General features: G+C 45.6%; 1 protein-coding gene across 2 annotated transcripts in view; it reads left to right on the top strand.

Annotated features, from left to right (window-relative positions):
• plxna2 (plexin A2) overlaps positions 1-25,110 on the top strand; it is a 231,624-nt gene that overhangs the window by 92,413 nt on the left and 114,101 nt on the right. For both annotated transcript variants that reach the window (XM_080445644.1, XM_080445645.1), the window contains one exon: positions 2,292-2,426. In XM_080445644.1, the coding sequence (XP_080301770.1) occupies positions 2,292-2,426 (135 nt within the window). The remainder of the gene's footprint in view (positions 1-2,291; positions 2,427-25,110) is intronic.

Consider the following 25,110-nt stretch of genomic DNA (forward strand, 5'->3'; position numbering starts at 1 on the left):
CTGTCAGCCGACTGGCCATTCATGTGCTAATTTGACTTTTAGCGTGCCAGCGTTGCCAGGTCTGCTTATTATAAGCGACTTTGGGCTTGTTTCCCTGCAAAGCCACTTAGGGATGTTCCCAGCGTTTTTTCTTCACTGACGTGCAGTGGTGTAAGTAACTAGTACATTTACTCAAGTACTGTACTTAAGTACAATTTTGAGGTACTTTTACTTTACTGGAGTATTTCCAATTGTCTATACTTGTACTCCACAACAATTATTTGAAATGTTTAGTTACTAGTTACTTTGCAGATATAAATCATTATGAAACATACATTAACCACTTTAGCCCTATTTTATACCTATAAGCTATTTGAAAATAGCAGATCTACAAGCTCACAACGTGTTGCGATGCACGCGTTCTGAGCTTGTAGATCTGCTATTTTCAAACATTTTTGTACTTTTACTTTTGGTACTTTAAGTAAATTTTTATACCAATACTTTAGTACTTTTACTCAAGTAAATGTTGAATTCTGGACTTTTACTTGTAACAGACTCAGAGTACATCTATTGCATTCAAGCCTGGAATTTCGTCATTTTAGGGGCAAGGCCACTTGGCCTTTGGTGTTGTAATTTTTTGGAGGGCACAAAGGCCCTGCCCGGTCTTCCTGCCAGGGCAGGAAGGCCATCCAAAAAAATAATAATGATTTTTAAGTCCAAAAATGATTTTTAAGTCCACGGAAATAATGCATTTAACTTGAAGGTTAAGGATCATTGTATTTTAATATATTATAAGAATAGTATAACTATCTGTGAAATATAACCCATTTATTTCACAAAATAATGTGTTGGCAAATGACCAATATTTAGTTATATAGGTCTCAATATGTCACATTCAGCCCTGGACTTCACTGACTGAAGTAGGGGTCAAATTAATCACATTAGATTCACAGAATGTATTTTACCCACAAGTTATTTTCATTCAAATGAAATGTGAATGAACTTGCACTAATAATGACTTTAGTTGATTTTTCACTCTTTAAAATATAGTATTTCTTAATTATTAATAATTACAGCTTGTAGATTGGCTATTTTCACGATTTTAAATTGTTTTTAAATAATAATAAAAAAGGAACATACAAGATTTCCACCCGACAGCCATAATATAATAGCCAATATATGGTTCTGTATCAGTATATGAGTCCGTTTTTGCGGATTTCATTCTAATTGGCTACTATGCCTGCATATGAATTTCATGAGCCTGGGTAGGTCACCCTGGCTTGGAGATATGCCCTGTAGCGCACACTCCGCCAGTGGTGTAAAGTAACTAAGTACATTTACTCAAGTACTGTACTTAAGTACACTTTTGAGGATTTTTTACTTTACTGGAGTATTTCTAATTTTCAGTACTTTTACTTCTACTCCATACATCTCTGAGGAAAATATTCTACTTTTACTCCACTACAATTATTTGAAAACTTTAGTTATTAGTTACTTTGCAGATATAAATTATTACATTATAAAACATACAGTAACCACTTTAGCTCTATTTTATACCTAGGCTATTTGAAAATAGCCGATCTACAAGCTCACAACGCGTCGCGAAGCGACGCGTTGTGAGCTTGTAGATCTGCTATTTTCAAACATTTGAGTACTTTTACTTTTGGTACTTTAAGTACATTTTGATACCAATACTTTTGTACTTTCACTCAAGTACATTTTTAATTCGGGACTTTTACTTGTAACGGAGTACTTCTACATTGCAGTATTGATACTTTTACTTAAGTAAAACATTTGAGTACTTTTTCCACCACTGCGCTCCACACAGCAGCAGCAGGTGAAAGCAATTCACTTAAACGAGGGTTGTGCTGCGCACCAAAACTGCGCAAAACTAGGTCAAATCAATCAATCTCTCTCTCTCTCTCTCTCTGGGAGCAACAACGAGAAACAGTGAATGTAGGTTTTCATAGACATGGTCGCTTGTTTCTCTCACATAATCTGGCAACACCGACAGCCCTTTGTTGTCACTGCCACTGCTCTGCCAGTCGGCTAAAAAGCTGAACATGTTCGGTCGGCTCTGGGTCGGCCGAAAAGGTCCCGACGGACCCCTAACCGACTGGCCGACGGACCCCTAACCGACTGGCCGACGCTTCCCGAAGCCAAATCGGCCCAAAGTCGGGCCGATTTGGATTGGTCTGGAGCCAGCTTTATCTGTTTTCCCAATCATCTTTTTTTATGCTGTATCTTACAGTATGCTCCTCATTCTGTACTTCTGTACTGACAGCATGTGTCTATTCCTCTGTGCTCCTCAGATCCGCGTGGACGGGCCTCCATACGGTGGTGTCCAGTATGAGACCATATCTGTCATCAAGGATGGCAGCCTTATCCTCCGAGACATGGCCTTCTCCCTGGACCGCGCCTTCCTTTATGTGATGTCTGAGAGACAGGTAGGCATTCATAACACACACACACACACACACACACACACACACACACACACACACACACACACACACACACACACACACACTGCGGCTCACATAAAAGGACTGCTTACTCAACTCTTATGCAACAGTTCAACGGTACACATCAGAGAGGTGAGCGCACTGCATTAGTATGACTTCAAAGTTGTGCTGCGTGTGTGTGTGTGTGTGTGTGTGTGTTCAATGTTAGGGGAAGCGCCAGCCCAACTCTCACCACCCTCACCCTCTGTTGGCTATATATAACCTGGGTGGCACAGCGGGGGCAGTTGTCACATCGTCTGATAATGAAGGAGAGCAATGAGGGCAGGAGGATGGAAGGAACGTAAATGAGAAAGTAGAAAAAGAGTGGGCACAGATGATGGAGAGAGAGTGGGAGAGAGAGGGAAAGAAGAATGAAGGGCATCCGCTGGCCGGCTGGCGGAGGAGGAGGAGGAGGAAGAAGAAGAGAGGAAGAGTGATGAGGGAAATAGGGACAGCTAGAAGTGTGTGTGTGTAGCTGTAAGGAAAAAAGAGAGAGAGTGCAAGGTCACCCATCCACACTTCTAATGAAGTGACATAGCATGGCGGGGGGGCGTGTGTGTGTGCGATGGGGGGTGGGTAGCCATTGATGGAACCGACAGCGAGAGAGCTGAGGAGAGGAGAGAAGGGCGACAGGGTAGAGGAGAGAGGAGGAGAGGGGAGGAGCAGCAGGGGAGCGTGCCAGCGCACTGGCCCCAGAGACAGACGGCGTGCTGGGCTGTCAGCGTTGGGTGATAGATGGCCGTCCTCTCCCCCTTATCTCTGCTTTTAACACACTCAACAACTGCCTGGCCAGGGCTCACAGGTTAGACACCACAATGGATGGATGGATGGATGGATGGATGGATGGATAGATAGAAGGGAGGAAGGAAGAAAGAAAGGAAGGTAGGCAGGCAGCGAGTGAAAATGGCCGATCTACAAGTTCACAATCCATCGCATTGTGACATGAGTTGTGAGCTTGAGTTAATGTGGTTAAACATCAGCGGCTGGGCAGGGAAGGTGGGTTTGTGTTTTCGGGCATTTTGATCATGTCGTGTTGCTGTGCGTATTTGTGATTTTCTTTTCTTTTTGAACTTGGATTTGGTTTTAATTTGGTTACACTCGTGATTATTGGACACAGACACGGACAAATTACACAGATACAGTATAAACAGCTTTTGTTGTGAAGCTCATGACTCCTAGTCATCTGGAGAAGTGACGTTGGTAATTGACGTTAGTTATTCAGCCTGAAGACGTCTCTCTCTTTCTCACACTCGCACTCACACGGACATGCACACACAGACACACACACACACACACACACACACACACACACACACACACACACACACACACACACACACACACACACCCTTCTTCCCTTTCTCTGTCTCTCTCTGGGGGTGAGAGACGGTGTAAGGAATGCACAATTTCACATGCAAACACACCCATAGTCTCATACACAGTTAATCCATTAAGACCGGAAACGCATCTGTGTCATTTTAGATTTCTTTTATTAGGGGTTCCTTGACATGAAAAAGTTTGAGAACCACTGATATTATAGCAACATACGTTTTAAAAAAAACTAAAGACATGTGTAGAATCGGCCTTAGGTCTTAAAGGGTTAATACATACAAACACATGCTTACACGTGATGTGATGATGATGGGTGCTACCTGACAGTCACAGACAGGTGACAAAGGTGAGAAGCAGCCACTTGAGTCATTTTGTTATCCTGGTTATCCCTGACTATACTATTATGTAAATAAGTAAGTAAAGTTTATCTATATGGCATCTAAAACGACAACAAAGGTTGTAAAGTGCGTCACAGTGGGATACTGAATACTAAACTAATACTTAACTAAACTAATAAACCACGGTTTCATCCAGAGAACCAACCAGCAGACTGACATCATAGATCAGCCGTTGTGGACTTATAAAATGTATACCACTAGAAGTTCGGCCGAAAAAAAACATCGTTTGGGGGTACAACATTTTTTAAAAGATTTTTTTTTTTTTAAAAGCCCATGGACCCCCTGGGAGTCTTGGGACCCCCGCGAAACATCGCGGACCCCCGTGAAACATCGCGGACCCCTTCGGCGTTTTTTTTGTTTTCATGAAGGTGGTTGCCTGTTTCTGGCGCACATCTGGCAACACGGACCTGTCTGCTTGTCCGTCCCCCCCAACGTGGCAACCCAGATGCCGACTCGGTGTAGTAGTTTCCTCCGAGGTGGAAAGACTGGTGATCCGAGGTTAGTGGTGTTGTTGGTGGCTGCGTTGAGACACTGGCGTGTTTTAATGTTTTGTGTGAGATGTACATGACATATTAGCGTGAGTGTGGTGTGATAGAGAGACATGAGCAAAGTGAAAGCAACGGCGGGGGTTGAAGCGCTGCGTGGTGTTGGTTTAGGTTTCGCTGCTCGTGCGCACGCATCCAGGCAGACACAGACAGACACAGCCACAAGGCATCAGCCAAATTCTCAGCGGCGCATGCGCAGTTTGCCAATTGTATATACCATATGCCTGAGCTCTCACACAATCCCCATTTCACAGGGATTATTATAACTTTTCTGACAGAAAAAAATGATCTCATATCCCCTGAAAGTCCTCCAGGGTATTCAATCACATTGTTCTGAGAACTGCAATCACAAGTCATTGTCGGTGTAGCAGCTCCAACAGGAACGTGATGGATTCAAAAGCGGATCTCAGCTTTCTCGTTTTATTCACTGTTACTGATGTAGATGGAACTGTCCAGGGAAGGTACTGTACAACATAAAGTATAAATTGTCTTTTAGAGTGACAGGAATAGGAATACCGAACAGGAAAGGCTTTGTAATATTGTGACCAACTGTTGGGCTTAGTTTGGAAGCTTCTCTCTACTCTCTACATGATATTTGAGATCTTATCTCACACACAGAGACGCAAACAAACACTCGCATACAAAATATGTTGAGCATTAACAAGACCCATTAGGTCTCAGGAGTTCACAACATTTTATAAATAGGGTTTTACTCTTAACGCACTGACTCCCTTGTTTCACGCAGACGACATTACTTCATTTTAAAGCCATTCCCTACAGCTGGCATTTCATTATGATAAATTCGCATTAATTCAAACTCTTGTTTTCGTCATTATAACATCCAGACGAACATCCAGACTCTCTGAACATCCATCCAGCTGAATATTACATTGCGATGAAGCAATGTTATTTATGTATTTTTTTATCTAAATTAATTTTTTTCCCCCCCGACGCATTTTCGGATCGTTTATTCGTCACGCTCCCACTGTGTAAAGACCTTAAGTGTGACCCGGAAGAGTGGCATTTTTCGGCTCCAGGACAGCATCATGAGGTCCCTCTGATCTGGGCTCCTCTTCTCCTGCGGCTGCCGGAGGCCGAGCACATGACGATGTGAGACGCAGGGAGAGAGAGCACAGAGCAAATCCAGCTAACGGCACATCCACAGGACAAGGATGGGTTTTGGCTCGGGTTGTGTTTCCTACACCAAATAACAATGTAGCCCTCTGTGTGTGGCACAGTAGGAGGTGGGGGGGGGGGGCACTGGAGAAGAGAGTAGCGTTTGGTGCGGGCTGAGTGAGCACACACTCCGGGCTCTTGGCTGTCTCTGCAGCAGCTCTCCAAGCCTCCATCACACCCATCTGTGTGTTGTGGCAAGAGTGAGGAACATGTGGGATGTGTGGCGGAAACACAGACAGACAGACAGACAGACAGACAGACAGACAGACAGACAGACGCACACACACACACACCCTTGCATGCAAAAGCACTCACACTAAATACACGCAGTCTCTCAGTTCTTATTTGCATAGGCACAGAGATGCTGTACTGGCACTTGCGTTCACAAGTACTCTCACACAAAAACTATAATTACACACATGAAAAACGCCAGTCGCACGTTCAGTATTTGAATGGCGCGTCCATATGGCTTTTCGAGGCTTTTCATGTAGCCTTTCTCGCTCTTCTTCTCTCTCTCCACACACACACACACACACACACACACACACACACACACACACACACACACACACACACACACAGACACAGTATATAGTTTACACCTACTGCATATGCATAGACCCTCTTCAATTGGACTCTCAAACTCTTTGAGCCCATTCAGTACGCTCGCTTGTTCCCTTTTAGCATGCACGCATCTCACTGAAAAGAAGCTGACTTCGTGTTCTCTCCTACCCTTCATCATCTCTTTTTCTCTCTCTCTCTCGCTCTTTCACTCGCTCTCTCTTTCTCTCTCTCTCTCATTCTCTCATTCTCTCTCTCTGCCATTTACGTTGCTTTCTCGCACTAAGTGGAAAAAAGCACACTCCCACAGCCCACGCACACACACCACCATCGCTCAATCACCACCGCCCGCCCCCCTTTCAGAGCACACACAACACCCCCCTGTTTCACATTCGATCCGCATCTTAAACGACGCTTTTGTTTTGTAGATGTAATGACAGTCGCATCCTCATATTAATGATGTGCTACGATTGGCTCAATGTGAGGCACTGCACTGGAACTGATGAAAAGACCTGGCTCACTGACTTCTTTTCTCCACGAGCGTTGTGTTTGTGTGTGCGTGTGTGTGTGTGTGTGTGTGTGTGTGTGTGTGTGTGCGCGCGCATGTGTGTACACACTTTGCTATAGGGTGCTGCATCATCGCCGACAGGCCAGAAATGCACAGCAGCAGGTTCTCATCATAAGATGGATCTTCAGACATCTGTGTCTGTTGCAAACAATGCCTCTCTCTTTCTCCCTCTATCCACCGCCTCAGCATCTCCACTTGACGCGGCTGAATGAGGCGAAGGCGCGTTTTTTTGTCCCTTGTTGTTCAGGTGCCCAGACGTTTTCTAATGCGGACCTGTTTTGCATTGCTGCTAGATCAGAAAACGTGTCCGTTGTCTTGCATGGTGCATCATACATTTGTATGACTTTGTGTGTCATGTGTCTATGTTTGCGTGCATTGCTATATTTTGACCAATAATCCAGTGATTTGGGTGCTTAGATGCAGATGGGGAAGCAGAGCCCAGGGCCACTGCAGCAACGGAGAGGGAAAGGTCAGAACTGTTTTAGGAGATTCAGCAGAGCTGCCTCCTAGACACATGGTTGCCCTCTCTCTCTCTCTCTTACACACTCTCTCTCTTTTGCTCTCCCCTGGTATGTGTCACGTGAAAGCTCTTGAAATGTCTTACAGTCCTGAAACACCTTGCCTTGTTTAATATTGCATCAAAAGCCTGTGCGTTTCAAAGGGAATAGCACATGTAAGGTGCTGCTGTAACAAAGCACACACGTTGAAATCCTCAGTGTTAATTTATCCAGTCGTAACTTAGGATTTTATAGTGCGCATGTGTACATGCTTTCCACGTAGTGCGGCACACTTGGGCTATATGGTCTACAGTATAATGTGCAATCTATGCAGTCGATACCCCCAGTGCACTCTGCCGCCCATTGCAGTTCCAACCAAGGCTAAAATCAAACAGGTAGAGAGCATGTTATTTGTATAGGAATGCCAGACGGCTAAAGCACAACTAAACCACTGGTGCCCTTTGCCAGCTCTTGCAAATTCAGTGTGTTGGTTCTGCATGAGCGCTTGGCCTCGTCCCCACTGACAGTCTATCTCTCTGTCTCACCCACCCCCCCACACACACACACACACACACACACACACACACACACACACACACACACACACACCGTCTCTCAGCATCTGAGAAGGATGGGGATCTATGAAGCCCGATTTATACGTGGTTGTGCATCATGTCATGCACCGAATATTGCAGATCTACAAGCTCACAATGTTCAGCTCGGTTGTAAAAAAAATTGGTGCGAGACACCGGCATGCAACTACGTATAAATCAGGTATGCATGTGTACGGATAGGCACCTTAGTATGTGGATCAATTTGGTTTACGTGTGCTTGTGTGCGTGCGTGCATGCGTGCGTACAGTATGAGGGCATCTCTCGCCCTGGCTCAAATCCACACCGTGCAGCAAGCTGCTTGCAAATGTCTTTGTTGTTGGTTTATCAACACAATGCAGCAGCGTGGATAGATAACAATGCCCCTCACACACGCACACGCACCTCTGCTCAATCAAAGGCGGGTCTTTCGGGGTGGATTATCAACATTTCGATGAATCCGTTCTTGTTGCCATTGTGTATGGGTTATGATGGGCGCCGGCTCTCAACAGTGGAGTGAGCACTCATCACACACGGCTGAGAATCGGTGGCTGCATTATTGCCGGGCCGCTTTGGTCAGCGGTAGCTGTAATGTATTATTCATTGGGAACAATCAGGATTTCACATCTGAGGGGTTTTTGAAGTGACACCTGTGGAGTGGCCTCAGTATCATTCAGAAAGGCATTTTTTTCCCCAACGGAGAGAGAGAGATAGAAATAGGGAGAAAGAGAGAGGGAGGGGAGGGCTGAGTGGGTTGGTTAGGTGGGAAAAAAAGGTTCTTGATTTGTGTGGTGAATGAATGTTTTTTTTTATCCTCCTTTTTTTCCTTGGTGTTAATGTGTTCTCAAGTCAAGAGCCAGGTGTTGATTTTAAAATGTGACTTTAATGGTTTTGCAAATGTTTTATGACTCCGGCACAAGTGGTTTGTGTAACAGACCTGAAACAGACTGAACAGTTTTTTCTAGTGAAAGGGCATCTCTCTCTAATGCCCAGTGTTCTGTGAGGATAAGTGTGACGTTCTCACTAGCATGACCAGCCGAGGGGATACTGAGCCGGCTCATAAAAGCCAGACTCGTCTTTCATGGACAGACACACGGGCTTCCCCATATAGAGCCGTTCAACCATGTGCGGCTGTCATTCTCCGACACACACTGAACATGAACCGCCCCCCCCGCCCCTCCTTATCCGTGCCCTATGCACGGAACGGCGACATCACACCTCACAGATCATCAGAAGACCTTCTTATTTTTATTATTTTTTTCAAGCCTGGCAATTTCTCCCAAGTGCTCAGCTGTGAAATTTGAAATCCATGCTTGGATTCATTCTTTCTTTTTTTTTTCTCCTCTTTTGAATGTATGCTTTTCTGTGACGCCAGAGGCCCCCCCCCCACCAAACTCACTCCCTCCAACCGTCGTCCCCCAATCCCTCAGAACCTTTGTTTAGGCAGGTTTGAGGAGATTGGTAGGAAATTGGTTCAGCGGTTATCAAAGAGGGGAGGGAAATGGGATTTATTCACACCTCGCACGGGCTCAGACTGGCTGACACCGCCTCATCATAAGGCAGGACCTCGGTGCATATGACACACGGTTCCATGTGCTAATGGGCCACGGGAGCGCTGGGTGGCTGATAGCCCAGGCTCACTGGGAGACATAAGAAACTCCACTAGAGCGGCAGTGTTTCCTGGAGAGCCCTTTGTTTTCCAGGTTTACTGTTTACACCTCAGACAAGGAGCAGATTGGATTGGCTCATAGCCAGCCCGTTCACTCAGACACTAACGCAGCGTGCGTGTGTGCGTGTGAGGAGGGGCCAAGGAGTGGTTCGGAAATGAGTGGAAGCAATAGGATGTGATTAATGAGAACAAAGCCGCATTAATACTCTTTTAACAGCCATCTTTTTGTTTCTCTCTCTCCCTCTCTCTCTCTCTCCTAGCTGACCCTTTAAAAGCCCCAGCTCTCTCTTAGACCATCTATTTTAGAGCATACAGGAAGAGACCTGAGGCCTGGAATGCTTTTGTCACCCTAGCATCCTACAATGGGGACAAAAAAATATGCTGTGCAGAGAGGGGGAAGTGTGGGTCTGGCTCAGGCTAAGAGAATAGTCAACAATAGGTGAGCAAAACAAAGTTAAAATGGCACAGGGACAATAGATCAGGACTTTTTTGGCTAGCTTTTCTAAAGCCCTCCTTCTCCCTCCTGTGTTTGTTAATGGCGGTGTGGTCATGGCTGAGTGGAAGAGGGGTTTCCGGGTGCCTCAAATTCAATGACCGCTGCCCCATCTCTCCCCTCTGACACTGCACTGACCCCGGGGTCAGTGCTGTTAGCTTGCAGCTGTTTTAAGGCAGAAAAGGGACAAGACAAGGGGTTTGAACACTGACCCCTCGTCCCTGCTTTTCTTGCTAATCACAGACTGCCAGTGACACTCGGACAAAAGCTTCTGTTAACTCGACTCCCCACCGTTGCAGCGCTTTGGCCACAATCAAGTGGCTGCATTCAAGGACGGCAGAGCAATCACTGGAATGTGTTGAATTCGGTTTGAGAAAACCTCTAGAGTCTTTTCGATCACTCTCACGTCTTATACCACACTCACCCTTTTTCACACAAATGAAATTCGAAACACTCCAATCCAGAACAGTTTATGCCCTGCTTCCCTTTGAACTTATAACGTCTTTCTCTGTACCACAGTATAAACTGTAATATCCTCAGTGTCACTAGATAGATAGACAGATCATTAAAAACTAGATACAAAAATTTAATAACCATAAAAACAGCTGGCCCGGCCATCTGAGCTTGGACTGACCGGGTTGGAAAAATGTATAAACCATTTATAAACTCTGAGAGTGTATAAATGAAACCTTGTCTATTTGGTTTCATTTGAGTTGAATTAATACTGCCGATTTTACTGGGTAAGATGTCTTTCCTTGATAAGTTCCCCTCGATCAATAACCCGATTGCACCGACGGTTGGGCGTTGAGCCGTGTGGTGCTGAGTTGCAAAACATGCAGCCAGCTTGAGTTTAGTTTCTTGTTTCGGTTCAGGGTCAGTGGAGGGTTTCCGCTACATGGCACATGTGACAATGCAGACGGCAGCTCCGTATGCCAGGCAAACCATCAAATCCACGCCTGGCGTCTCTGCGGGGGACGCGGCCCAGACAAAGGCGCTCTCTCAGGCGTGTCAGAGAGAGCCGTCTACTGCGGTCCATGCCACCGGCAGAGACGCGCAATAAACACCTGCATCGGGTGCGGTGGGGCAGGCGGGGTGGGGGGGTACATCTGTCCATTTGTGACGGAACCTTAACAAACATCTCCGGGATGGCCCGCAAGCAGTCGGAGAGAGGAGGAGACACTGGCCTCGATGGATCGTCCATCATCCTTTATCTGGGATGTTAGCGCTACAATAGAGGTCAGTTGCGCAGCAGCGGGAGGCCGAGGACGAGGGAATCAATGCGGAACAGCTTCCTCACTCAGGTGCTCTGAGGTTGGATGGGGGGAGACTCGGTTTGAGTTCCTCAGCTGACGGTCTGACAGCATCACTTGTTATTGACACGTGCACAAATCAGGATAAATGCCCCTGTCAATACGCACGTCTGCTGTTATTGATGATGCCATTTAGCGTCTCATTCTGGAGAGGCCTCTCTCATCCCATCCCACGCACCTCACTCCCTCAATCCAGACCTGTGTGTGTGTGTGTGTGTGTGTGTGTGTGTGTGTGTGTGTGTGTGTGTGCGCACACGTTCGTTCGTTCGTGCGTGCGTGAGTGTGTGTGTACTATTTCCTGCCCAGGGTCAGAGGTGAAGTGATGTTTGTGTGTTTCTCAGCATATATGCTCCATGTCTATATCTTCATGTGTGTGTCATACATGTTTATCTGCTCCCCCTCAGTGCTGTGAGGTCAAAGGTTGAGAGAAGTTCAAAGGTTGACGCAGGGTGTTTTATCAAACAGCAGGGGGCCATTTGCAGGGGGGCAACAACAACGACGTCGACTCATTGGATCATGTTTTCGTAACGTTCTGCTTGACCGCTGCTTAACGAGGCTAATTCTTTCTCGTGATGACCGATACCAGTGTCCTCTGGCGGCCAGCCGTGTCCTAGCTGTGTTTTACATGCCTGAATGCTGAGTTCTGTTTGCTCCCTCCACGCTCTCGTCCGTCCTGACAAAGGCGCCTCATTTGCATGATTCCCTGAGTAGGCATTGTTAATTGACTTAAGCCAGGATTAGTGTTAATCAGGTTTTGTGCCCTGGAACCATTGGCCAATCCTAACCTCATTATTTGATAGCAGCACACGTGCTGTCAGCTCCCATCAAGTGGTTAATTAATAGAAGCCTGCTCTCCCAGGTCCCAGCCTACCCCCCTGTCCCTTCCACCCTCCCCTGCTTGTTCACCTTTCTTCTTCCCCCTCTATCCACCCTTCATGCCCCAGCCGCAGGCTCCATCAGCACAGGTCAATACACAGTACATCAACGGTGTATTAACCACTTTCAGCCTGGCCTGTCCTTATTTTGGGCATATCATTATAGTAGGAGACAATTTACAAAACTAAAAATAAACTATAGAAAGACAAGACAAGACAACAGTATTGATAATTATTTTGGGAATATATGCCATGAGACAAAAGACATATGATGTCCACGCAGAATCAGAAAATAAATTGTTGAATTGTTGAATGTTGAATGGAAATGTATTTTTTCTCATCAGCAGCAATGGCAAAGAAAAGGAACTTCGAAAGACACTTTCTGACAAACCACAAATCCTTTTACAAGGCATTTCCGACCGACAGTGAACTGAGAAAAAGAAAGAACTGAAATCTTTACCATATGTGTAGCTTACATTAAACTGGACCAAGTGCTGTCATCAGTATTTTAAGTCGCATAAATCATTTTTACATTATGGTTTGATGTGCATAACACTTTTTTATGCATCTTGCCTTTATTATTCATATTAAACTATTGACCTATTCTTTGCCAGTGTTTAGTTTTTTATTAACTTATTGACTATGTTTGCATTACTCTAATAAGACCATCGTCTGACGATGGTAGAGCTCAACAGTCTTGGAAAACGTAGATCTTGTGGCCAAAAATGTTGCCCTCCTCTGCCCTACAGTATGTACACACAAGTTTGTGTGTTAATTATTTGTTAAAAAGGATCCCCATTAGCTGATGCCTAAATGACCGCTGGTCTTCCTGGGGTCCAACACAATAATATACACCATAACACATACATACATAACAGACAAAGAAATAGAATACACAAAAAACATGCATTACATAAGATAGAATACACATTAGACATTAAGCAATTTACAAAAAATATATACAGGTATGTACCGTATAAAACAATGTAACAAGGTCCGCAAATACTCAAGGTAGACTGCAGACTAAAATTGTAGTGAGTGTATGTATATAGAGTCTAAGTTTTCCTTTGATGTAACGAACATCACCTGGAAGACTGTTCCATGATACTATTGCCCTATGAAATGCTGCCCTTTTCATATAATTGGTCTTTGGTAGGGTAAGTTATCAGTCCACCTCTTGTCCCTCTAGTGGAATGTCTACTTAAAGGTAGGGTAAGTGATATATGTATTTATTTTTAGTTTTTTTGTTAAAAAGTACTATACTATCTGATAGTAATCATTGCTACAGAGCATTTGTTCGGTCAGAGGGGTCTCTCCAGCTCTTTAGTAAACAGAATATAGTACATTTTCAGGTAGGTGACAACATTTAAGCCAATCAGGAGAGAGCACTGAAAATGCATTTTCTGTATAATAAGGAGCTGGAGAGACATGGGAGACTCCTTTTACTGGACAAACATTCTATATCAATGAGTAATCAGAATATAGAGCTATTTAACACTTATTTTAACCAAAGAAAATCTCTTGTTTTGACATTTAAAGACATTTTGGAGTCTGAGTTTGAATAACGCTATGAAATATATAAGTAAGTTAGTCTTTCCTTAACACTGAGCCAAGTGAGAAGTGCGTGCATATCCACTACACTAGACCTAGAGGAGCCGCCCAGGACTAGTCTGGCTTGCCTTGTTTTGAGCTACTTATAAACTTATACTTAACTACTTATAAACTTTTTGAGTAGACCATTGGATGCAGATGACATGCTGCAGAGCAGTAATCTAAATGACAGTAAAACCATTGAACAAAGAACTTGATGAAATGAGAAACTGTGTGCACTTCCATGTAATAGCAACTACTCTGCCCATTTTTGCAAATATGATCGGACCAAGACCAAAAGGTGTGTGCATGTGTGTGATCATGCATTATATGTCTGCACATCTAGCTTAACTGCACTATGACTCTTTGCCTCCATGACTCTACTGCAATACTGTAGGAAATACACAAGGTGTGTGTACGTGAGTGGGTGTGTGTGCGGTATGTTCGATCTGATTAAAAAAATGAGTAAGTAAGCATGTTTAGTGGATATGGACGCTCGACGAAAAAAACCTCCATGTTGAAAAGACGTGAGAATTGAACATGCCCTTGAACTCATGTTCACGTCACCCCAATTAAACGGGAAAAGAAATGTTACTCAATGTCTGATGAGCTTCACGGTCTCCACCACAACTGGAGGGTCCGTGTTCTTGTGTGCTGTCTGAATAAGAATAGCTTCAAGTCTCGCTTTCCGTTCTCCTGCAGAGTCGGTGTTGCATGCTTGTCAGTGTATGCACATCAGCAATTGGGAGGTGTGTGTGTGTGTGTGTCTTTAATGCATGCATGTGTGCGTACCTTGCATGTGAGCATACTAGTAGTCAGTGTGTGTGACTGTGGTGATCCAGGGGAACGGCCCAGGAGTCTTCCTGGCAGAATAATCAGCTCTATAATTAAGAGCCGGGAGTGTGTCAACTGCCTTCATACACCCCCCCTTTCTCTCTCTCTCTCTCTCTCTCTGTCTCTCTCTCCCACTCTTGCTCTGTGTAGTATACTGTATGTCTGTCTGACTGTATAATGTCACAGCCTTTGTCTGTCTTCTCCCTGTGCCTATATAGAATCCTCATGGCATCCTTTGTGGAACTAATGGCGGTGCTCTGTTACCTCCTAATTGTAGGCTTTAATTGCAATAATTATTTACAAGCCTAATTAGAGCCTGAAGGGTGTCAGGGAGATATGCGAGTGGCTGCATGAGTTGAAGGGATCGTGACAGGTTTTGTCAGGAGCTAGGAGGCGGAGGGGAAAATCAAGACTGAATGGAGTGGCAGGGTTTTGGGCTATAATTGGGAGAGGAGGCAGTTATTCGTGAGCCTCTCTTTCTCTCTCTCTCTCTTGTTGTCCTTTGACTGAGTGCCTTGGCTGGGGCGAAATCCACAAATTGAGCGTGGCTGTCTGTCTCCGCTCCGTCAGGATGGTATACTGTAGGCACAGCGAGGGGACGCCATGGGGCTCCGTCACCTGAATGAAAGCTGTTTATAAGGACGTCCCAGAGACTGATTTCTCTCCCAGAGACTGATCTCTCTCCCAGGGACTGATCTCCCTCCCGCCTGGGAGAGGACTGACAACTCACTTCGCCTCACTGCTGGCTAGCTGCTGTGCCGCCGCACATGCCATGGGCTTCTCCATGTTATAAATGGGTGTGCGTGCACTGCCTGCGTTTGCAACTATGTCCACTCATTTCCATGTGTGTGCTTGCTCTAACTGGGACCTCGCTTCGTTTGCTGCTGTTGGGAAGGGCCGGCGGGACGTCTGGGTGCATTGTGTGTGTGTGTATGTGTTGTGGTCAGTCTGCCAGGGCTGCAATATGCTCTTTGTCTGCCCTTCAGTGGGCCAGTCTGCTTGGTAAACAGGCTACAGCAGGAGAGCTGCTGGTTTTTGATGGGCTACCCAGTGGTGGCAGTACCCCCAAACCCCCCCCAACACACACACACACACACACACACACACACACACACACACACACACACACACACACACACACACACACACACACACACAGCTTCTTCCTCCAGACTCTGTCTGTCTGTCTCCCTATCTCTGCAGACGCTGGACCCCCCCCCCCCCTCCACCCACCCCCCTACTACACACACACACCCTCTCCCATCATAGCATAGTCCAGTGGGATCGCTCAATCCCACAATGCCATTCTCCTCTCCCCTGCAGTTCGCTTTGACAAAGCTGTCAGGCTGTGCTTCACTGATGGATGTTCTTGTGTACTGTGTGTGTCTACGTGGACACTTTTTATGTGTGTGTGTGTGTGTGTGTGTGTGTGTGTGTGTGTGTGTGTGGGTGTACAGATGTCCGACAGAGATCAGTGTGTTTATAAATGCTGTTCTGAGCTCTTGCTGGGCAGAGGGAATGTGTTCATGCTAAATAATACAAAGCAGATTGAACTAAACCATGAATAGACAATGAAATGTCCCAACTACTCTGACTGACGGGTACACTGTCAAATCACGCGTGTTCATTCAACACTCAGGATTTCGCAATGTATTGTACTAGAAGTTCTAGTACCCCCCCCTAACCCCCCCAAAGAAAATGTCGTTTGGGGGTACAAAATCATGGGATAATTTTTATTTATTTTTTAAACCCAGAGGGTCGCCCCCCCCCCCCCCCCCCCCCTTAGGGGTCCCTGGAGACCCTGGGGTCTCCAGGCCGTGACCTACAGACACGGCGAAGGAAAACGGTAAAGCCACAGCCACGCATGCAAGATGTTGCACATGAACTCTGCAGCCGCACTGAGGCGCTCCAACACAAACACTCTGACATTAAGCTTCATTCACCACAATGACAAACAAATTACGTCCGCGCAAAAATAAGCGAGGGCTCGCTTATTTTGTCTTTCCCTCCCTCCCTCTCTTCCTCTCTCTCTGTCTCTCCCCCTCTCTCCCTGTGTGTGTGTGTGTGTGTGTGTGTGTGTGTGGTGGGGGTGGGGTGGGGCGGGGGGGACAGCCATGACGCAACGGGACTTTTGAGATGGCCATGGCCAAAATAGGTTGACTTATTCGGATACATGCGTGTGACTGTTCGCCCCTGCCGGTTCTCTGAATTTTTATTTTTAAATAGGCTCTGTCATGATTAATTGACCACACATATGAAGTGAAACAACTAAATTCTATCCAAACGATATGTTATAAGTGAATTCCGTGCCTCAAAGAAGAAGTTTGAGAGCGTTTAATAAGCGAAAATAAGAAGTGAAGGCACTCGCAGTCTCGCACGAACAACAATGGCTGCCGTTCGTCTTTTTTCAGGCTGCACTCGGAGCCATTCGGGCTCACTCGAACTCGCCACCTGATTGGCCAACTTTTGCTGTCAATCACAGAACGATGAGCGACGACGCTGATAGGCTCGGAGAGTGAGGTTGGGTTGGCATGTCCAGGTTGCCATGTCCAGGTGTACAGCGTGAAGTGGGTGTAAATTGGTCAGAGAAAGTGCGTCGACGCATGCGCAGTGCGCAGCTTTGTGTTTTTTCATGAAGCTGGTTGCTTGTTGCTCGCGCACGATCTGGCAACAGCGGTGCATACGCATGCGCAGTGCGCAGTTTTTTTCCCCCACCCAGGTACAGCCAGTTTGCGGATTGTAGGTTAGATGTGTCCCATACCCCGTTTTCCCTTTCGCCCACTGCCGACCAACAATCACCATGCTGGTTGAAGCAAATAATTATAGACTGTAAAATCCTGAGTGTTCGTTTACCTCGGAGAGTTACAACTGGATAAAGTAACACTGTGCATTTTACTGTGTATTTAGCGTTGAGATGCACCCATTCACCCACACACCCACACACAGACACACACGCTGTGTCCCGCGCATACGCTTCCTCACACTCGGCGTGGGTGGGAAGGCGGAAGGAAGATGAATGTGCAAAGGAGGATATCATCTCTCCAATGCAATATTTGAGGAAAAAATATGAGGAAGAGCAACAGCGCAGATAAGAGCCGTGATTTAAACAGCGCGGCGACGCTGCCGGGCCCGTTGAAATATTACCTCTCCATGGCGACTTGTAAATCGGATATTTGGTGCCGGCAGGATCAGAGGGGTAGTAATTGATGGGGGGGACCATGCAGTGATGGATGGGTGGGGGGAGGCGGCTAAAGAAAGTGTATGACTTTACTGTGAGCTGCTGAGCGGTTGGAGGCCGATTGAACGTAGCAACAACAAGGGACGACACCGCTGCACACCTCCTCCGGAGAGTGCTGCGTATTTATTTTACACTCTCTCCCAAAAGCGACTGGGGAGCAGTTAATTTGGCTGCACCGAAGCAGCTTTCTGAGCTCTCTGTGAGTGTGAGACGAGACGCAGGGAGGAGGAGGAGGAGGAGGAGGTGAGGGAAGATGGGAGAAAGAGTGAGACACACACACACACACACACACACACACACACACACACACACACACACACACACACACACACACACACACACACACACACACACAATCACACAAAATCACACACACACAAACACAAAGGCAGTTTGGGTTCATTATGTTGATTCTCTCTCCTCTGCCGAACAAAGACACCCAGACATTTTCAGATGTAGTGCCTTGAAATCGGTTATGGCTTTCTCTCGCTTTTTCACGCTTTCTCTCTCTCTCTCTTTCTCTCTCTCTCCCCCCTCTCTCGCTCTCGCTCCCCATAGACAAATCTAATCATTTTCATAGCATCGCAGTGTGAGGGTGATGCCGCCTCTCTCTGTGCTCTCATATAATCAGTCTAGATTAACCCATTAAGACCTGAAGCCGATTCTACAAATGTCTTCTAAATCCTAACTGTTTTCTGAAAGTGGTGCTCAAACTTTTTCATGTCAAGGACACCCAAAATTATTTATTTGGCCGTGGACCCCCATCTCAAAATATGTTGTTCCAGGGACCCCCTGAAGCAAAGATTTGAGTTAAAAATGTTCGCTTTAAAAGAATATAAATATATCAATTTGCACACATTTTCTCGATTTTTCAAAAATAGCAGATCTACAAGCTCATAGCGCGGCACTCGGTGCCGCGCTATGAGCTTGTATATCTGCTATTTTTGAATAGCTAAAGTGTAAAATAATACTTTTTAGCTCAAATGAAAAAGTGACACAGATGCGTTCCTGGTCTTAATGGGTTAAGACATGAGACTCTGTAGGAGACACTCAGGTTCACTGACAGCTGCTGCTCCTACCTGTAGGACAGCGTTGTCTCAGGCAGCAGGTGATCTCACTCTGAGAGTGTACAAATGTAACCCAATAGATATGTGGGCCATTTGGATATATTTGTGCAGTCTCAGAGTTAACGGTGCAATGTGGTACTGTTGCTTGTGTGTGTGTGTGTGTGTGTGTACAGCGCCCATTGTACACGTACACACCCAGTACAGATGCACATATACATACAGTATGCACATAGACTGAGGATGGCGCTAAATGAAGTTTTCCCCTCTGCCACCTGAACCTAGTTATCAATGCACCTCCTTTTTGATCTCTTGGATACACAAGTGTGTGCGCACACACACACACACACACACACACACACACACACACACACACACACACACACACACACACACACACACACACACACACACACACACACACACACACACACACACACACACAGCCAACAGCCCTGAGAGCAGTGGGGTGTAACCAAACCCTTCATTTGTATGTACATCATGTACACTGGGAGAGAGAAGCTGAGACAAAGGCAGCAAACATACTCGCTTGCACACACACACACACACACACACACACACACACACACAGACAGACATGAACCGTACTGTCCCTCTATGGATCAGAATACCTCTCTGTCTGCCTTTTCCCTTCCAAATCAATATCCACCCCCCACCCCGACACACACACACACACACACACACCACCCCGGTATACAGACAGCCATAAGTGTGGCGGGGAGGCTCCCCAGTCGTGCCTCCCACACACACACACACACACACACACACACACACACACACACACACACACACACACACACACACACACACACACACACACACACACACACACACACACACACACACAGAGAGACACACGTGTCGGTTGATGTACAGTGGCTGCTGGTGCTTTCTTTATTAACTCCTCACATGCCGACTGGAGCATGGAGCTCATTACCGGCTGCACTGAGCAGCCCCACTGAAGCACACACACACACACAGCCCCACTGAAACACACACACACACCCCCACTGAAAAACACACACACACACACACACACACACACACACACACACAGAGGCATCACACAGAAAGACAAACACAGAGGTACAGTGGAGTATACCACACAGACAGACAGAGAGGCAGATGGGAGTGGGACAAACGAGCAGTCTGGACAGCCAGATGGGGAGGAAAACATAGGTAAAGTGACAGGCAGAGAGAGGTAGACAGACACTCTCAGACAAAGGCAGTCGTACAGCTCTGAAATATAAACACGAGAGAGAGAGGAACAGGCCTAGGGAACCATGCTCAATATACAATAAACATCACCATTGTCGCTGTTGGGTTATTTTTAAGGAAATGCAAAAAAGAACCTCTGTTCCAATGCATCCAATGTAGTTATTATTTAGTAACAAGCTCTTTTCTTTGGTTAAATATTTATAAAAATCTACAGAGAGACTTGCCGTCCCTATATCGGGCATTAGGTAAAGATTTTCAAAAAAAAAAAAGGCAAGCTCTCAACGCGGTGAGCTTTTAGATCGGCTATTTTAATTATTAATTCATGACAAACATAAAAAGAAGAGATGTGGAGATGCAAGGTTCCTGCTCGACAGTGACAGTGTCCTATACAGTAATGTTCCCTCTAAGTTAAGCACGCTCAAGCAATATCCTTTACCTAATTCAACCTTTTTTAATGGCAGATGGGGACTGATGCTTTTCCAGCCCTATTCTAATGCTAATGAGCTGCGTAAAGTGGCTCAGTTGACAACGCTCTGCCATTAGCATTAGCACCCAGTGGCGCTACCTCAAGTTTGATGGCGAGTGAATGCAGAGCGGTCGGCAGGTATGAATCAGGCCCAGTATGACGCCTACCTTATACACCCCCATTAGAAAACACCAGACCCTGTAATACGAGATCTGTGCATGGTGATTTCCTGCAGTGCTGGAGTTGTGCGTACACGGTACGCCATACGTGTACTGTACACCTGATTTCCATAAGATGCATAGATATGGAAGCTGCTCTCTGTCTCCAATGCATTGTTTACGGTTCGTTCATCAGACCAAAATTGTCATAGGAGCATAAACTGGATAATTGAATTAGTTTTCAAGTGTAGCCGGTTAAAAAGCATTCCGTTTACACTGTGAGTTGTACTGTATTATCCTTTAACTGCACTCATCACTTTGTAACAGCTACATCTGACACATCTCACTCAACTAGAATCTTTAACAGATCAAAAAAAGGCATTTCCAAACATTATTTGACCCATCACACATGTAAATGAATAAAACTCTCAAAACTCACTGTTTCCACCTCCTAAATGTCAGCACAGAGTAGAGGAGCAGAAAAGGTTCGGGTAAGGTCGGAAAAATCGAGTGGGAGAGGAGCAGGGAGATGAGTGGAAAGGCAAAAAGAAAATGGCGATGAGGGAGATTGATAGGCATTTTTGCCTTGGATGGCAGGGGATGTGTGGGTTCTGAATGTGTAGTATAGTGATTCTAAACCTTGTTCATTTCAAGGACCCCCAGTTTGATATTAATCAAACGTAGTACACTGTAAAATCCTCAGTGTTAATTGGGGTTATGTGGCGGAGGACACATAACTCACATTAATTAAACTGTAAAGAGTGTACAAATGGAACCAAATGGACCATTTGGTTCCTAATGATCAATCATTTAACTGGGGACCCCCTGCAACCCCCTCAAGTACCCCTTGGGGTCCCTGGACTGGACCTTATGTTGAGAACCATGTGGTGTAGCACACAGTAAAATCCTAAGTGTTCATTTAAGGCTTACTTCAATTATTGTGAGTGTAAACATGGACCCAAATGGGGGGGTATTGTTAGCCGCACTTGACACCTTGCCATGTCTATGGCAGTGTTCGTGCGATCTGGACACGAGAATAGGCTTGGTATTAGCAGCTACTGTCACATCCACGTTTCATGCGAGGCACTCTCCCTGTCAGGCAGCATTAAGAATGGTAGTATGTTCACGTGTCACTAGAATTAGGAATGACAAATTCATTTACAAACAATGTGACAAAAACAAGAGAACAGACAGGCTACAAGTGCTATAATTATAATTGTGTGTACATTTAAATAATAATAAGGCTAGGTTACTATGCGAACTAAATATAGTACATAATACATACAGTAGGCTACACCTAATACAGTATATACTGTACATACATATACCGTATGCTGCATATCGATACAGGATATACATTTAAAAAAAAGAGAAGACTCCAGTTACAGTTCTGCTCTTTTGTTAGCCCAACTGTAGCTAATACAGTACATGTTTTGAACATTTCTTGTTTTTTCTATTCTGTGCTCTCTGGACTATCGGGAACTTACAGTACAGTATTTTTCCACTGTTCTTGTACGTGATCGTTCACAGTGAACCAGTCACACAAGTAAATTAATATCTGTTGTTATGTGTTTCTGTTATGATGTTGGCAGCATGCTGTTACTTTGACATTGGAGAGAGAGTCAGTGAGGGAGACAGAGGGAGAGAGAGAGAGAGGCATTACATATGTATTTTTAAACATATTTTTTTGAAGTAGAGGGTTATTGAATAGTGTTTTGTGTGTTTGCGGCTGCCATGTGCTGAAGGCTTCATTGGGGTGTAATACTCATGCACACAGTTAGGCGCGCGCGCGTATGCACACACACACACACACACACACACACACACACACACACACACACACACACACACACACACACACACACACTAAACAGATTTACTCAAGACACACACATACCCACACTTCTCGGTCTAACCTAGCCCCCTCTCCTCCTTGGCCAAAAAGAGGATTGTGGCCATACATAATTGATACACACCTCGCTCTATCGACTGGTAGGATTTTTCACCCTGCTCTCTGGTCGATTCCCCCACTCCATTATTCTTGCATTCTCTCCCTCCACTACTGCTCAAACCCTCCCACACACACACACATACATGTAAACAGTCATACACACACACACGCACACACACACACACAAACAAAGAGTTTAGCAACCAGCCCCCCACACACCTTATTGCCCGCTGCCCCACTTTGTCATGAATCCATGCAGTTGGCCAACAGTCCGCTGGACACATGCTGAAACTCAACGCCTTGTGCATACTGTGCACATTTGCACATTTGGCACGTGTGAAAGTCGGTTGCACTCTGGTACAAGACCAAGTCTTTGAGAGAGAAAGCAACGTGTTTGTTCAGTATATATTTGTGTGTGTATGTGTGCGTGCGTGGGTGTGCGCGCACGGGTGTGCAACCATGCGTGTGCGCAACCATGTGTGTGCCTGTGTTTATGTGTGTGTGCACATGTGTGTGGGTGGATGCGATCGCGCACGCCCCCAGAACTTGTGTGAGTGTCTGCAATGCAAGCTGCTCGTTAATGAACAGCGGTTCTCTCGTGGTAAGTCGGTTGGTGTTTGTTAACGCGTAATTAGCATCATTCAACTTCAGAGTTCAAACTGCGGTCATAAGGCACACGGTTGACCTCTCCGCCCCCTGCTCTCTTGCCTTCCTGCCTGGCAGGCCCATCCCCTACCAGTCTGTTACCTCTGATGAGCTGCCAGGGGACCAGCCCTGCCCAGCACAGAGGGGCTATAGTCCCAAGCATGGAGCAGGGGTAACATGAGAATGGTGTTTGTGAGTGGGTCCTATAAAGTGCACTTGGCTGCAGCATCTTTGCTTGACTGTATCAGGGAAGATGCACTCTGAAAGTGTAAAAATGGGTCCATTTGGGCATGTTATTATTATTAGTCTATTTATCATGCAGCTATAGGGCTTAAGTGGTTAAACAAACTGAGAATATTCTGCCAAGGTAGACACTTTCCTTCTCTCAATTTTATATTCTGCCATCATTTACGTTCTTGTTTTGGACTGGCAGAGCTGAGGTCTCTCGCTTTCACTCTTCCTCTCTCTTTGGCTTGTTTGTGTATTCTATTTCTCTCTGAGTATGTGCGTGTGTGGGTGGGGTCTGCCCTTGTGTAAGTCTAGCTTCTCCAAATATATATTTTTTCTCTCTCTATTTTTGTGCCCAGTCTCGTGTCGCGACAGCATCTCAATGTTTTTCAGTTGACCCAAATCGACAATCTCAGCCCAAATTCAATAAACAAGCACACAGGCACGCGTGTTTTGTGTCCTCGAGTGACTGACGTGAATAGACATGTGGAGAAATGAGGAAAACATGTGCTTAGAGAGTAGGCTGTGAAAAATAAAGGTTAAACGCTCCCATTTCCACAACATTGTTTTTTGAGTGCGCAAGATGGCAGTCTGTAGATGAGTCACGTTGTGTCATTTAATATGGCCTCAGTCTCCCTGGTGGGCTTGGTTCCTCCTCACTTTAAGTCAGTCCGTGATTTTGTGTGACAAAGGCACCGCTCGTCTAAATAAGTACATGCCGCAGCCCACTCTGATTTGACCTTCAGAAAACAATTTGTACAATGGTAACTGTCATAAAAAAAATGCCATCCCCCTCACCCCCCTTTATCGTGCATCTTTCCTGCATTACCGCTGGAGGCAGTTGACAGCTTCATAAAGAGTGTGTTTCTCTCAATTGAGGCCTGAACAAAGAAGACAATTATTTGAAAAGCAATTCCTTTCATCTGGCCGTACCGAGGGTTTTAGAAATACAGTGGTCCAAAAATAATTTCAGTGAAACCTCATTTTAACACAAATTCCATCCCCCTAAACAAACATTAAGAAAAAAATGTAAGTTGGAAGTTTTCCACCATTGGATAGATGGCATTAATGTTAGCTGGTTAGCTACAGCTAGTGAAGCTAGTCAGCCTCATGATGGATGGTTACTGTCTAACATAGCGTGACTGCACAGGAGCTATTCATCAGATGATGTCTGCAGATGAATGACATTGAATTACAAGC

The sequence above is a fragment of the Gymnoscopelus braueri genome, assembly GCF_963280865.1.
Source record: "Gymnoscopelus braueri genome assembly, chromosome: 12".
NCBI classification, from domain to species: Eukaryota; Metazoa; Chordata; class Actinopteri; order Myctophiformes; family Myctophidae; genus Gymnoscopelus; species Gymnoscopelus braueri.